Source organism: Brachionichthys hirsutus, chromosome 8, assembly GCF_040956055.1.
Source record: "Brachionichthys hirsutus isolate HB-005 chromosome 8, CSIRO-AGI_Bhir_v1, whole genome shotgun sequence".
Classification (NCBI taxonomy): domain Eukaryota; kingdom Metazoa; phylum Chordata; class Actinopteri; order Lophiiformes; family Brachionichthyidae; genus Brachionichthys; species Brachionichthys hirsutus.
In genome coordinates, this window is record NC_090904.1 from 15,707,340 (window position 1) to 15,721,006 (window position 13,667).

Genomic DNA, 13,667 nt, shown 5'->3' on the forward strand with positions numbered 1-13,667 from the left:
TTCAGAGACGGGCGTGGTTCAGAGACGGGCGTGGTTCAGAGACGGGCGTGTTTCAGAGTCGGGCGTGTTTCAGAGACGGGCGTGGTTCAGAGACGGGCGTGTTTCAGAGACGGGCGTGTTTCAGAGACGGGCGTGGTTCAGAGACGGGCGTGGTTCAGAAATGGGTGTGTTTCAGAGACGGGCGTGTTTCAGAGACGGGCGTGTTTCAGAGTCGGGCGTGTTTCAGAGTCGGGCGTGTTTCAGAGTCGGGCGTGTTTCAGAGACGGGCGTGGTTCAGAGACGGGCGTGGTTCAGAAATGGGCGTGTTTCAGAGACGGGCGTGTTTCAGAGACGGGCGTGTTTCAGAGTCGGGCGTGTTTCAGAGACGGGCGTGGTTCAGAGTCGGGCGTGTTTCAGAGACGGGCGTGGTTCAGAGTCGGGCGTGTTTCAGAGACGGGCGTGGTTCAGAGACGGGCGTGTTTCAGAGTCGGGCGTGTTTCCGAGACGGGCGTGGTTCAGAGACGGGCGTGTTTCAGAGACGGATGAGGGACATATTTCACTTCCGCTGTTGATGCTGAGAAGAGAAGATCCCTCCTAAAGATAGGAATGTTTCTCTCTGGAGTTTGAACTCCTTTTTAGAGCTATAAACGTTCAGCATTCTGCGTGGGACATGTCCAAACCGTTAGATCAATGCTAAAATATTTACCTTTTTTTTTTATGAATAATAAATGTGCAACTCAAAAAACACCCAGAAAGCAATATGTGATAATCTTCCCCGAGAATGATCATTGACATGTTTTAATGTCTTTATTTGAGGAATACTGGATTTCATTCATTCATTTCTTCGGGATTTGGAGCCGTTCATCATAAAGAAAGCCAAGCCCAAACTGAAACTGAATCAGTTTCAGCTCGTCGGAGATTTCCCATGAGCCAAATTAACTGAAACATTCCCGGATTTCCAGACCCGGAATTTTACCTGCATCAGATGGGACTCTGAAATGTGGCAGCTGTTATCATGCCACGTTTGTCCAATCATTTGGGGGCGATGAGCAGCACTTTGCTGCTTTCATTCAATATTCAAGGTCTGGTAACGATTGAAACTCTTTGTATCCCAAAATGAGTCATAAATAGGACAATAAGACTCTTTCCTGAAGGCCAGGACATCATGGAACATGCTCTATATCCGTTACACACACACACACACACACGCAGTCCCAACAACGCGCCACCTTTGTCGAGCAGCAACCTTTTTAAAGGCACGGCCTCGAAGGCTGACTGATGGCGTGTTTGAAGCCACTGAAATGAATGGCTGTTGAGTAATTGAGGCCGTCGCGGGGTTAATACGATGAGCGCTAAGCTAAGCAAAGCTACGTTGAACACAGCCGCTAGCTCTGAGAGACCTCCCCCGCACAAATGTGACGTTAGTATTTGCAGGGCTGTCTCCGCAGCTGACAGGGAAGTATTGATTAGTGTAGCTGTAAAACTCATTGATGCTATTCAGCCGTGCAACAGTCGGGCTTGGCTGTTGCTGAGCGGGCTTTTCCTGGGATATTATGGGATGTTTCCTCACCCTTCCATGAGTCTATTAAAATCTGTTTCATCTGCCGACTGGGAATTTATGTTCCAGTGTAACCCCCAGATATTAGCATTGTAATCAGCTCCAGATAGAGCATCGGCCTTATTATTTCTGAAGATTACAGGTCACTCAGGGACCTTTGGTCATCTCCATTCCATTTTGCTTTATTGTTAGGGAAGGTATGAGGCGTGCCTTCACAGGTTTCTGCCTCTGGTGCTGTTGCCTTGAGCGGGTAAACAGCAACACAGCTGGTCCTCGGTTAACGGCGTCTCGAGCTAAGAAATATAAATCCGTGTTTAGCGATGAGCAGAAAGCAGAGGCTGCCGAGGTGTGAGCGAGTACGTAAATATATACAGAAACATAAAGCTTGATCAGGTTTATCCGCGTTGTGGGTCACAGGTGTAGCCTATCCCAGCTTCTATATAGGCGAGAGGTGGGACACACCCCGGAGGTGTCGCCAGCACACTGCGGGGTGGCCTTTGCGTATACTGTACATTATTTTGGAGCTGTCATCATACGGGGGTTTCTTTTAACGACGAGATCGTTAGCGACGTGGTCTTTGGAACGTAACTTTGGCATTAACCCTTTACCGCTGAACGGCGCGGGAGCACCCGCCTGTCATTACGGCCGTGGCGCCAGCACCACCTGCTGGTTAAAGTCGGCCTCTTCGACCGGAACACCGGTACCGGCGGTGCATTATTAGCATAACACCGGGCATAGACAACAATAGCGCCGCCGCTACGGTCGTGGAAAGAGGGTTAAGTGAGGAGCAGTGGTAACGTGTGTGGCCAAGCTTCTGAGGAATAACTTCAAAGGACATGCTCATGTTCACATGTGGGACAGTCGAACTCTGAGACTGCAATTCACGTCACAATGTGGGCCTTCCTGTGATTCATCGTTCACCATCACCATGCGCATTTCAAAACTAAACTTCAGTATTTAGTACGAAGCACGGCCCCACAGAGAAAAGGATATATTCTAAATAACCAAAGCCTCTTCGGTTTCATCGAGTTTTTCTTTTAGATGTCTTTAACATCTGGACTGAACTCGGCTTGCTGCGAGTTGTGATCCTGCGTCGTAGAATAGAATAGGTCTTTATTGGGAATAACAGCTTTGATAACCAGCTCTAAAAGCAGTACCAGAATAGCTTAGCACATCTTCTGGACTTCTTGTTGCTGCCTTGTGGCCCCGTCACAAGGCAACGTCAGAAGAACCTCAGAAAAGTCTTCCTAATTTTTATGTTTTTATCTTTTAAGATCAAACTCTAACGGCTAAATTGTTATTTCTTGAAATACATTTTTGTTCATTTAAATTTTTCCTTTTTAATTTAAGACCAGATTTGAGTGCTTGAAGTAGATATTCTATTTCTTCCTCTCAGTTTTGGTAAAACACCTCAAACATTGATCTTGTTGGAGGGATTCTGAAAATAGATCAGCGGAATCAGTTGATCTACGTTTACTAATGATATGGTGGTAAGTAAAACCTTTAATGCACACTCACAGCCATTGTGATAAATATTTTCTGACTGAGTCAGAAATAATATTTTTATTGCAGTTCTTCCTCAAGGAAAACATGAAGTGGAGAATTCTTCATGTACCGTGTACTATCTCAACTTCACCTGTCTGCTGTTACTATGAGAGAATGAATAAATCAGATTTCATATGGTACATAAAGGAAAACGATATGAACAGATGTGCAGCGGAAGGCGTTATTCCGGTGTCATTATCTTTCCGGTCTCCTTTTTCATTTCTCCTTTCATTACCAGGAAGTGGATCACATGTGGATATGGGAATAGCACTGACAAAGATCAAATCCAATCAAATGTGTAAGCGCACTTGTTTTTACATTTGAAATTGCATCATCAGCTTCACGCTTGAAAAGCTTTCCTTGAAAAATCGAATTGTAATGACAGACCTGTGAATGATGAGTGAGCGTTTTCCTGCTGCAAATGTTAGTTATAGCATATTTGATGAAGCCACCTCCCAAGGAAAGTGAAGTGAGAGCCACGACCGGAGTCCAGCAACAAGCAAGATGAGGCCATTGTGTCTCTGCAAATACTAATATTAATCAATCATGTTAGAATCCAAGCGTGATCAGGGAGGCGTACAGCATGACGTCCCTGGAATGGTGTTTCTTTGTGCTACCTGCTAATGTGGCAGAATCTCGTTTTGCCACGTTTTGCACGTTTCCTTGTCTGACAGGCAGAGAGAAGCGAGAGAGACGCCTGCCGCCAAAGGAACTTCTCTTGACTCCAGCGCAGCGCCTCACCTCATGTGGAGGTCTCGCATGGAAAGCCGGAAAGACGATGTCAAGGGAAATAAAATGAGCATGTCGGTGAAGTAGTAATGTCCACTCAGGTAATGATGCCCTTTTTAGCGTCCATGCAACACGTTGTCTTCTTTGCTAACAATATAGCTAGTGGTAAGGTAGCGCTTGCACTCCTGTGAAGGAGGACTTTTATAGGGGACTAAATTGCTTTTGTCTCGTCCTCTCGTAGACAACATTCCAACCTGGGTCTGGAATCTCGTGATCATCAATCAAGCCCCTGTTCAGACAGCGAAAGCGCTTATTTCAGTCTAAAATGAATGACCTCAGACACAAGGGGTGTGAAACCGCCATCAGTATTCCACATACGACGACACAGAGTGAGTGACGGAGCCTGCCCCCCCCCCCCCCAAGGCAAAAACATCTGGAATCAGAAACATTTGGACAATAACGTAATGTATGTTGCATCGATTAATCATGCAGGTGTCAAAAGAACAAGGTAGCAATTTTCCTAATGACAGTGATTCAATGAAAGAGGAGCCTGAAGAAGGGGAGCGGATGAGGAGGGGGGTGGGGGGGGGGATCAGGGAGGTGAATTAATCAGCTTCCCTTTCTCTTAATAACGCCATTATCTATCTTCTTTTCAATCAGCGCCTGCTTGTGCTTTGAAGATGCTCCGAGTGGCAGCAGCGCTATTATTACCGCTCGCCGGGCTGCGTGCCCGTCATCCCGAGCCCTCGCCGGGCTGCGTGCCCGTCATCCCGAGCCCTCTCCGGGCTGCGAGGGAATGTTCCACTTGCTGGGATAAACCAAATCAATCAAATACAGCATTTATTTTAAGGAAATACATTTTATTATGCGTGGAGGACAAGACAAAATGCAGCTGGTCCTCGCTGAAAGACAAAGTTATGTTCTGAAGACGCCGTCGTTGAACCAAACCCCGGTTGATGCCGTCGCTAAACCAAACCCCGGTTGATGCCGTCGTTAAACCAAACCCCGGTTGATGCCGTCGTTAAACCAAACCCCGGTTGATGCCGTCGCTAAACCAAACCCCGGTTGATGCCGTCGTTGAACCAAACCCCGGTTGATGCCGTCGCTAAGCGATGCCGTCGTTGAACCAAACCCCGGTTGATGCCGTCGTTGAACCAAACCCCGATTGATGCCGTCGTTGAACCAAACCCCGGTTGATGCCGTCGTTGAACCAAACCCCGGTTGATGCCGTCGTTGAACCAAACCCCGGTTGATGCCGTCGTTGAACCAAACCCCGGTTGATGCCGTCGTTGAACCAAACCCCGGTTGATGCCGTCGTTGAACCAAACCCCGGTTGATGCCGTCGTTGAACCAAACCCCGGTTGATGCCGTCGTTAAACCAAACCCCGGTTGATGCCGTCGTTAAACCAAACCCCGGTTGATGCCGTCGTTGAACCAAACCCCGATTGATGCCGTCGTTGAACCAAACCCCGGTTGATGCCGTCGTTGAACCAAACCCCGGTTGATGCCGTCGTTGAACCAAACCCCGGTTGATGCCGTCGCTAAGCGATGCCGTCGTTGAACCAAACCCCGGTTGATGCCGTCGTTGAACCAAACCCCGATTGATGCCGTCGTTGAACCAAACCCCGTTGATGCCGTTGTTGAACCAAACCCCGGTTGATGCCGTCGTTAAACCAAACCCCGGTTGATGCCGTCGTTGAACCAAACCCCGTTGATGCCGTCGTTGAACCAAACCCCGGTTGATGCCGTCGTTGAACCAAACCCCGGTTGATGCCGTCGTTGAACCAAACCCCGTTGATGCCGTCGTTAAACCAAACCCCGGTTGATGCCGTCGTTGAACCAAACCCCGGTTGATGCCGTCGTTAAACCAAACCCCGGTTGATGCCGTCGTTAAACCAAACCCCGGTTGATGCCGTCGTTGAACCAAACCCCGGTTGATGCCGTCGTTGAACCAAACCCCGGTTGATGCCGTCGTTGAACCAAACCCCGTTGATGCCGTCGCTAAGCGATGCCGTCGTTGAACCAAACCCCGGTTGATGCCGTCGTTAAACCAAACCTCGGTTGATGCCGTCGTTAAACCAAACCCCGGTTGATGCCGTCCTTAAACCAAACCCCGGTTGATGCCGTCATTAAACCAAACCCCGGTTGATGCCGTCATTAAACCAAACCCCGTTGATGCCGTCGCTAGGCGATGCCGTCGTTAAACCAAACCCCGTTGATGCCGTTGTTGAACCAAACCCCGGTTGATGCCGTCGTTGAACCAAACCCCGGTTGATGCCGTCGTTAAACCAAACCTCGGTTGATGCCGTCGTTAAACCAAACCTCGGTTGATGCCGTCGTTAAACCAAACCCCGTTGATGCCGTCGCTAGGCGATGCCGTCGTTAAACCAAACCCCGGTTGATGCCATCGCTAGGCGATGCCGTCGTTAAACCAAACCCCCGTTGATGAAACAACTTGAAAAAAATATATATATATATTTGCCAACGTATATTCTATTTCTACAGTACACATGTACGTACTCACTCACAACTCTGCAGCCAGAGCATTCCGCCTGTCGTAACAGCAACTCCTTGTCGCTAAACACACACTTTTATATTTCTGAAAGCCTGTCGTACCTCCGAGTGATCGTTAAGTGAGGACCGCCTGTTTAAGACACCTTGTGGCTTTTTAAGATCCGCACATAAAGCAAAGAATGTGTCTGTAAATAACAGATCACAACCCCTAATATCCGACTGGGCGTTCGAGCTTTATGCCACATTGCTGACCAACATCGTTCTTTCCTTAACTTGGAATCTGTATTGAAAGTTTTTGCTACAACACTTCAACAACCTTTAAGATATCTCATTATAGCAATGGCAGGAAGTGGGTCAGAAGCTGCAAGAAGTGGGTCAGAAGTGGCAGGAAGTGGGTCAGAATCTTCACTTCAGATCGGATTGTTTGTCATTTTTTATGACAAACATATTTTCCCACACTGTGTATTGTTTAGCTTTTGAAAGGAACATGGACTATTGTAGGAAGAAGCAATGCATAAGATTTGTACCCCACTGGGGATGGCCTTTAGGACCATATCAAATTCAGCAGGTTGCAATGGCATATTATAAATGGAACAAAAGTCATTGTATGTGACTAGAGTACCCTCTGGTGTTAAAAGCTGTTGCACCAAAATAATATTTTTCTCAAACCAAAATATCAGAGTTGTTGTTCCAAATACAGTAGCGTTGAGGAGAGAAATTACGGGATTAAAGTTTATAGATTCTCTGTTGTTTTGATCTTTTGTTACATATAAACCTAAATAGGTTATGTTGTATTTGACCGCAATATTGTTTATTGATGCCAGACAACAATTTTTAAGATTAATCTTTAAGTTTAAAGGCCTTTGAGTATATCTCTATTGTTTGAAGAGCTTTGGAAAGCTGTGAAGGGTCTTTTAGGAATAGTGCAGTGTCGTCTGCAAGCTGGCTTATAAGAATTTCTTTATCAGCAATTAGGAAGGCTTTTGATGGAGCTTGATTTAACAAATCTGCAAAAAATCTGTGCAACTCTAAGAAAAATATTTTCTTATAGTTGCGTCCGTCAGTTTCAGAGGCATGAGACAGGCCTGCTAACAGGGCAGCCCTGTCTCATGCCTGTTTCCAGAAAAAACCTACGAGTCATGCCATTACTTTACTTCACAGAGCTATTTCCATGTAGAGCGTATCAATGGAGGACAGAATATAAAGGAGTGTTCTACAGTGTCAAAGGTGTTGAAAAAGTCAAGAAAAAATATGAAACTTTCATCTGTTATATACTCCGAATAGTCTATCAGGTCAAAAACTAACCGGATGTTATTTGAAATGCATAAAACCGGACTGGTTTTCATCTATGAGGGTGTTTAAGACTTTTTTTAATCGCACAGTTAACACTGTGGCCAATATTTTGTAATCGTTATTGAGAAGACTTATGGGTCTCCAGTTTTCTATCAACAGGGGATCCTTGTGGGGTTGTGGCATCAGAGAGATGACACCTTGGGTCATGCTTGGTGGAAGAATCTTATTTGCAAAGAAATAAGAGAGCTGAGAAACCTTTATAAAACTCTGCTGTGATCCGTCATTACCAGATGATCAATAGCGTCTGCTATTTCTTGCAAGGTAATTGGAAAGTCGCATAATAATCTGTCATCATTGCCAATTGTATTTAGATTATTTAAAAATGCAGTAAATGTGGACATAGCATCCTCAGTAAACATACTTTTTATACAACACAGAGTAGTATTCATAACAAAAATGTGTCCTTTTTATTGCTTGTAACATTTCCTTATATATCTAGTTGAATGATTGCGTTACATTTTGCTGTTATTTGCTCTCCTTGTTCCATCCATCTTATCAAAGCTGCTTCTGCCTTGGCTTTGTAGATGCAGGTAAACTAGGAAGTGCTGTGATTTCAGAAACGACTTCCTCTTCGTTTAGGCAGCCCCCAGTTAGACCTGTAAATATTCTCTTTTTGAATATTTGAATAAGCCTCTCCATCGCTGCTTTCACACAGTTGTTGTTTAGCAACAAATTATTCATTTTCCAATAGCCAATATTTATTTGGTCATTCCCACCCTGGAGAAAATGACTTTTCATTGATAAAACGTTTTGATCCGTTAGTTGTGTCGTCAACATTTCAACCTCTATCTCCTCCTTTTAAGCTCCTCCATGAAACAAATCAGACAACAAGATAAAGTCCTCCAAGACAACCTTGACTGTGCTGTGTGTGTGTGTGTGGGGGGGGGGGGGGGGGGTGTTGCATCTGAGAATTAAACCATAGAAAAAGAGAAACAACTTACAGGGATAAAAGTAAAGTCATTTAGCCCCGAGTCACACGTTCTCATTTAAAGTGCACCATCAGTGCACTTTGGCACATCTCACCGCTCTGGAGTTGTCTCAATGAAGAGAAAAAGCTTGTTTAGAGTGCACAAGGTCAAGGTCGAGGTCAAGGTCAGGCTGTAATCTATAAGAACAAGGTTTTATCACACTGTTGTTCACTTCTCACTGTACAGTTCGTGTCTTAGTGACGCGATGCTCTGCAGCAATCAGAAGCTCTTGTGCTTCCTCTGCTTCTCTTCCCAGCAGCAAGGCTCCGGCTGACTCCAACATAGGCTACATCAAAATGACTAAATCTTTACAATGACGCCAGTCAACTTTATTTACAATGTAGATGTCTCGATTGCTTTTTCTTTATGGAACTCTAAAGCAGGGTTTTAGCTCACTGCTCTCGCCCAAATAAACCAAAACATTAAATGTATCGGATTTACAATGTCAGCGTGGCAAACATCTAGTGAACTATAAGTTGAAACCATCCTATTGATCTGCTGCTCAATGGGCGCAGGGTGGCTCTGTGATAGAGCGGTGATATGACACTGAGAATGGAGCTGACAAAAGCTCATTTTACAGAGAGCCTCAGGGCAGCAGCTGCAACAAAGAACAGATAAGGTCCATCAAAAGCAGAGGGATCCGTTTGGAGCTGCAGCGTTCAAGCGAATGAGGTTTGATTACGCAGCACAAGCGATTCCCAGAGGGATGGAACAGAGCGACTCGCAGGCCTCTTCTGAGATGGGCTCTGATTTAAAACACTGAACGCTGCATTTTGGGGCCATATGTTAAATTGTTAATAAGGGAATGACTTTGGAGCTTTACCTTGGATCATGTTACTGCTTGGTGTCCCGAGAACTGACACATCACTCAGCAACTACACAGTTCACGTAGTTTGTAGTCAGTTCTTTGACAGAGCTGGCTTGCCAGAATATTAGCAATAATTCACACAAGCAAGGCAAAGAAAAGAGCTCTACCTTCCAAAGCAGGAAACACCGTTCTATGTCATTTAAAGGAGACGTATTCGCCCATGTGTCATGATTCTGGGTCCTTATCAACCCAAGACAGCTAAATAAACCATCCAGTCAGTCCTTCCTAGTTTGGTAGGTCTGGAATCACCTCCTGAAACACGTCTGGAAGGAATCTCCCCTAGCTTGACGTCAAGCGGGGGAACGTTTGTTAGTTTGACCAAAGACTGGCACAGATATTTCATACAAGTTTCTGAGAACTGCGTTAACTATAATATGTGACCTTTAAAGAGCTCAGCTGCTCATTTAGCCCAGACCGTGATTGTGTTGGCGTTAAATTCATATTGCCTATAATAAACTACTGATGATGATGAATATATATATTTTTATTAGATAGAATGTTAGAGTACAAGTACAGTCACACAGTAGCATGTATTACAGTACAAGTACAGTCAAACATCCGGTCTAAGAGGAGCATTTCTAAAAAGCCCTTGCGGTCTTGTTTCCGTTGAAAGTCCTTCGTACATAAATCATCCACAATTAACAATACAAATAAAACGAATGAAAATAAAACATAAAAATAAAACCAATATTCAATAATAATAAAATGGTTTTAAACCGCCGATGCAAACTAACAATTAATCTAAAATAAATTACACCACTGATGCAAAATGACAATGAATGACAATAGATTACATAAATTACAATAAATTACTAAGGCAATTAATATGTGCAGCATGAGTCGCCACCAGCCGCCCACCTTCCAGCACGCAGACAAGCCATCCTACCTCACAGGACACATCTGCCTCCAAATAGCCAAAGGGCTAAAATGAGAGTCGCATTGAAACAGATTAAATAATACGCACAGAACAAAGGGAAACGTTGAGGCACTTCAAGCCTGAATAGTTCCACTTAGAAAGCTGTAAAATCAACATGAATGTGTGAAGCATGTGTAAAACACAAGTTTAATTCTCTAAGTCCAATAGCTGAGCAAGAGGGAGGGGGTGTGAGTCATCGGGGTGTGGAGACCATGGTTGTGCCTTTCCTGGTGGCCTCAGCATGCAGAGTGTTCTCCGTCCCAGTGTTCTATTACATTTGGACGCAGTCAGCACAAACTGTGGGACAAACGTCCATATCTTGCACTTTGTGCCTGGAAGGAAACTCATTTCACGGCTGTTTATTGCCAGTCTTGTTCTGGAGGCAAACCGATTCTGTGTTCACACTGGAATGATGCCAGATAGGAAGTCGACGGTGAAAGTTGCTGAGCTGATGATGACCCGCCGTACGTACTGTCGGACAATCTCAGAACCGACCGGAGGAACGGCGACGGGTTTCTCTGTCGAGTATTTTTAGAAGTACGCTCTGAATAAGTCCTGTAAACTTCTCTGGTTCTTCTGTTTTAAAGGTCCCATATCTTACCCTTCCACAAGTTAATGCAGTTCTCCAGTCTTTGGTCGAAATAGCAAACAGATGCTGCAGGACAGCGTCCCTCATTTCTGTCTCAAACAGATGCTGCAGGACAGCGTCCCTCATTTCTGTCTCAAACAGATGCTGCAGGACAGCGTCCCTCATTTCTGTCTCTAACAGATGCTGCAGGACAGCGTCCCTCTTTTCTGTCTCAAACAGATGCTGCAGGACAGCGTCCCTCATTTCTGTCTCAAACAGATGCTGCAGGACAGCGTCCCTCTTTTCTGTCTCAAACAGATGCTGCAGGACAGCGTCCCTCTTTTCTGTCTCAAACAGATGCTGCAGGACAGCGTCCCTCTTTTCTGTCTCAAACAGATGCTGCAGGACAGCGTCCCTCTTTTCTGTCTCAAACAGATGCTGCAGGACAGCGTCCCTCATTTCTGTCAGAAACACTCTAAGCCCGGAAGCAAAAGTACGTTCAAAGCGAGCACGCTACCATGGTAACCGTGAGGGACGCTTTTAGCACACAAAAACATTTGTTCCAATTTTCGCTGGAACATTACCACAAAACATTTACTTCATCCACTCTGCTCTTCCTGCAGGAGACAGAGTGTCTCAACACAAACGCGGCGCGTTGACGGTAATATTATCAGGACGGAATGAAAATGCTTTGAATCATCATCTTCAAACCGCTGATCCAGGGTCGGGTCACGGAGGAAACCGCTTGTACCCGCGACCTTGTTCTTTGATCACTACGCAAAGCTCGGGGCCACAGGTGAGGGTAGGAACGGAGACTGACCGGCAGGTGAGGGTAGGAACGGAGACTGACCGGCAGGTGAGGGTAGGAACGGAGATCGACCGGCAGGTGAGGGTAGGAACGGAGATCGACCGACAGGTGAGGGTAGGAACGGAGATCGACCCCCAGGTGAGGGTAGGAACGGAGATCGACCGGCAGGTGAGGGTGGGAACGGAGATCGACCGGCAGGTGAGGGTGGGAACGGACCGGTAAATGGAGAGCTTCTCCTTCCGGCTCAGCTTCCTCGTCACCACGACGGTGAAGAGAGCGCAGACACAGAGACGCACGCACATCTTGTGCACGTTCCCCCGGCCGTCAAGCCGAGAGCGATTCCTTCCAGACGTGTTTCAGGAGGTGATTTCAGATCTACCAAACTAGGAAGGATTCACTGGACGGTTTATTTTGCTGTTTTTGGGTTGATGAGGACCCAAAACCACCAGAATAGTGTAGAAACGTGGGACAGAGAGTTTTTATAATATGGAACCTTTAAGGTCTATTTTCATTGTTTTTCCTCCTTTTTAAATGTAGGGGAAAGGAGCATCACCGGATGAGAGCCCCCGGTGAACCGGCGACAGAGGGCAAACCCAACTCCTCTCACCGTCAGCCAGACTGAGATTATAGTCACCTCTGGCCGTTTTCTCAGGGTCCGTCCTCCACACTAACAAACGATGATGAATGACTCAGCGAGGGAACGCTGTCGTGTGACCGCAGGGACACACGCCTCCGACGGTGAGATAGTTACCGTGGAGCTTTGCATCAGCCTGGCACGCAGTGATGCATTTGTGCTGAGGAAGATAATCCTGCGTGCAATCATCACTATCATGTTCAGTGCTCAGAGTAACATCAATAATGTTCATATCGCCGTTTCCCGTATCTGATCTGCCCTTTTAATGACTGCAGTGCTCGAATAGCTAATAGCTAAGTGTTGCTAATCAATCACATGTCAATTTGTGACAACGAGTGCACTTTAAATGACAGGCATTTCTGCAGCCTGCTCTTCCAGCAAACGATGCTCGATGTCGCGCTGAGACCAGGGAATGGCTTCACTGCTGTTTTACTTGAACCTGTGTGCTCATATCATCAAAAGAGATCCAGAAGATCAAACAGGAAAACAGGGTTTGACAGGAATGTTGCTGTAAAGGCACATCTGCAGTGGACGAGCAGCACGGAGCATCGCCGGCAGGAACTCACCGACGGCGCCGGCTTCCCTCCTTTAGCACTGCAGACCAGGGTGAAATTCTGGGCTTGGTATCGGCTGAATGGGGCCGGAGTGTTTTCTGCCAGCACTGAGATGTTGTTCGGAGGCGCTGTGGAGGACAGAGGAAAGCGTTGAGAGGAAAATCTCCCCCCAAAATTTGACAGACAGAAAAGCAACCTCAGATACTTATAAAAGTGCAAGAAAAGGAAAAAGAAAAAAGAAAAGCGCCTGCCTTCCAAATCAGGAGTTATTTTGAGATGACATTTAATGTTGGGGCTGCACAACGGCACAGCAAGGGAGGAAGGGAGGCAGGGTGGGGGGAGAGCGAAGCGGCTGTGCCCTGACTTTTAAAATAATCCACACTAAAACAAATGCGATGAGCTGCATTATCTGTCTGCTGTGCTCAAAGGACGACGGCGCCCGCTTGGAGACGCGCCACCTCAAACGGCAGTGGTGCAGCCGGGACGGCACGTTCTCAACTCCCCAGGGCTCATGAGGTGAAACGTCTCACATCGCCACCTTTCCATTGGTGCCTCTCGAGGGACGGCGGCAAGTACGTGATGGCGGCGTGATGGGAAAACATTCGGGCTAGACTTTGCAGAACTATAGAGGAGCCCCCCCCCCCGAAGAAAACCAGCTTCAGTTCTCTACTCC

At 46.4% G+C, this 13,667-nt stretch overlaps 1 protein-coding gene across 1 annotated transcript in view; it reads right to left on the reverse strand.

Annotated features, from left to right (window-relative positions):
- Positions 1–13,667, reverse strand: part of igsf21a (immunoglobin superfamily, member 21a) — a 192,409-nt gene that overhangs the window by 26,782 nt on the left and 151,960 nt on the right. The window contains exon 5 of the mRNA XM_068742179.1: positions 13,007–13,122. Within this exon, the coding sequence (XP_068598280.1) occupies positions 13,007–13,122 (116 nt within the window). The remainder of the gene's footprint in view (positions 1–13,006; positions 13,123–13,667) is intronic.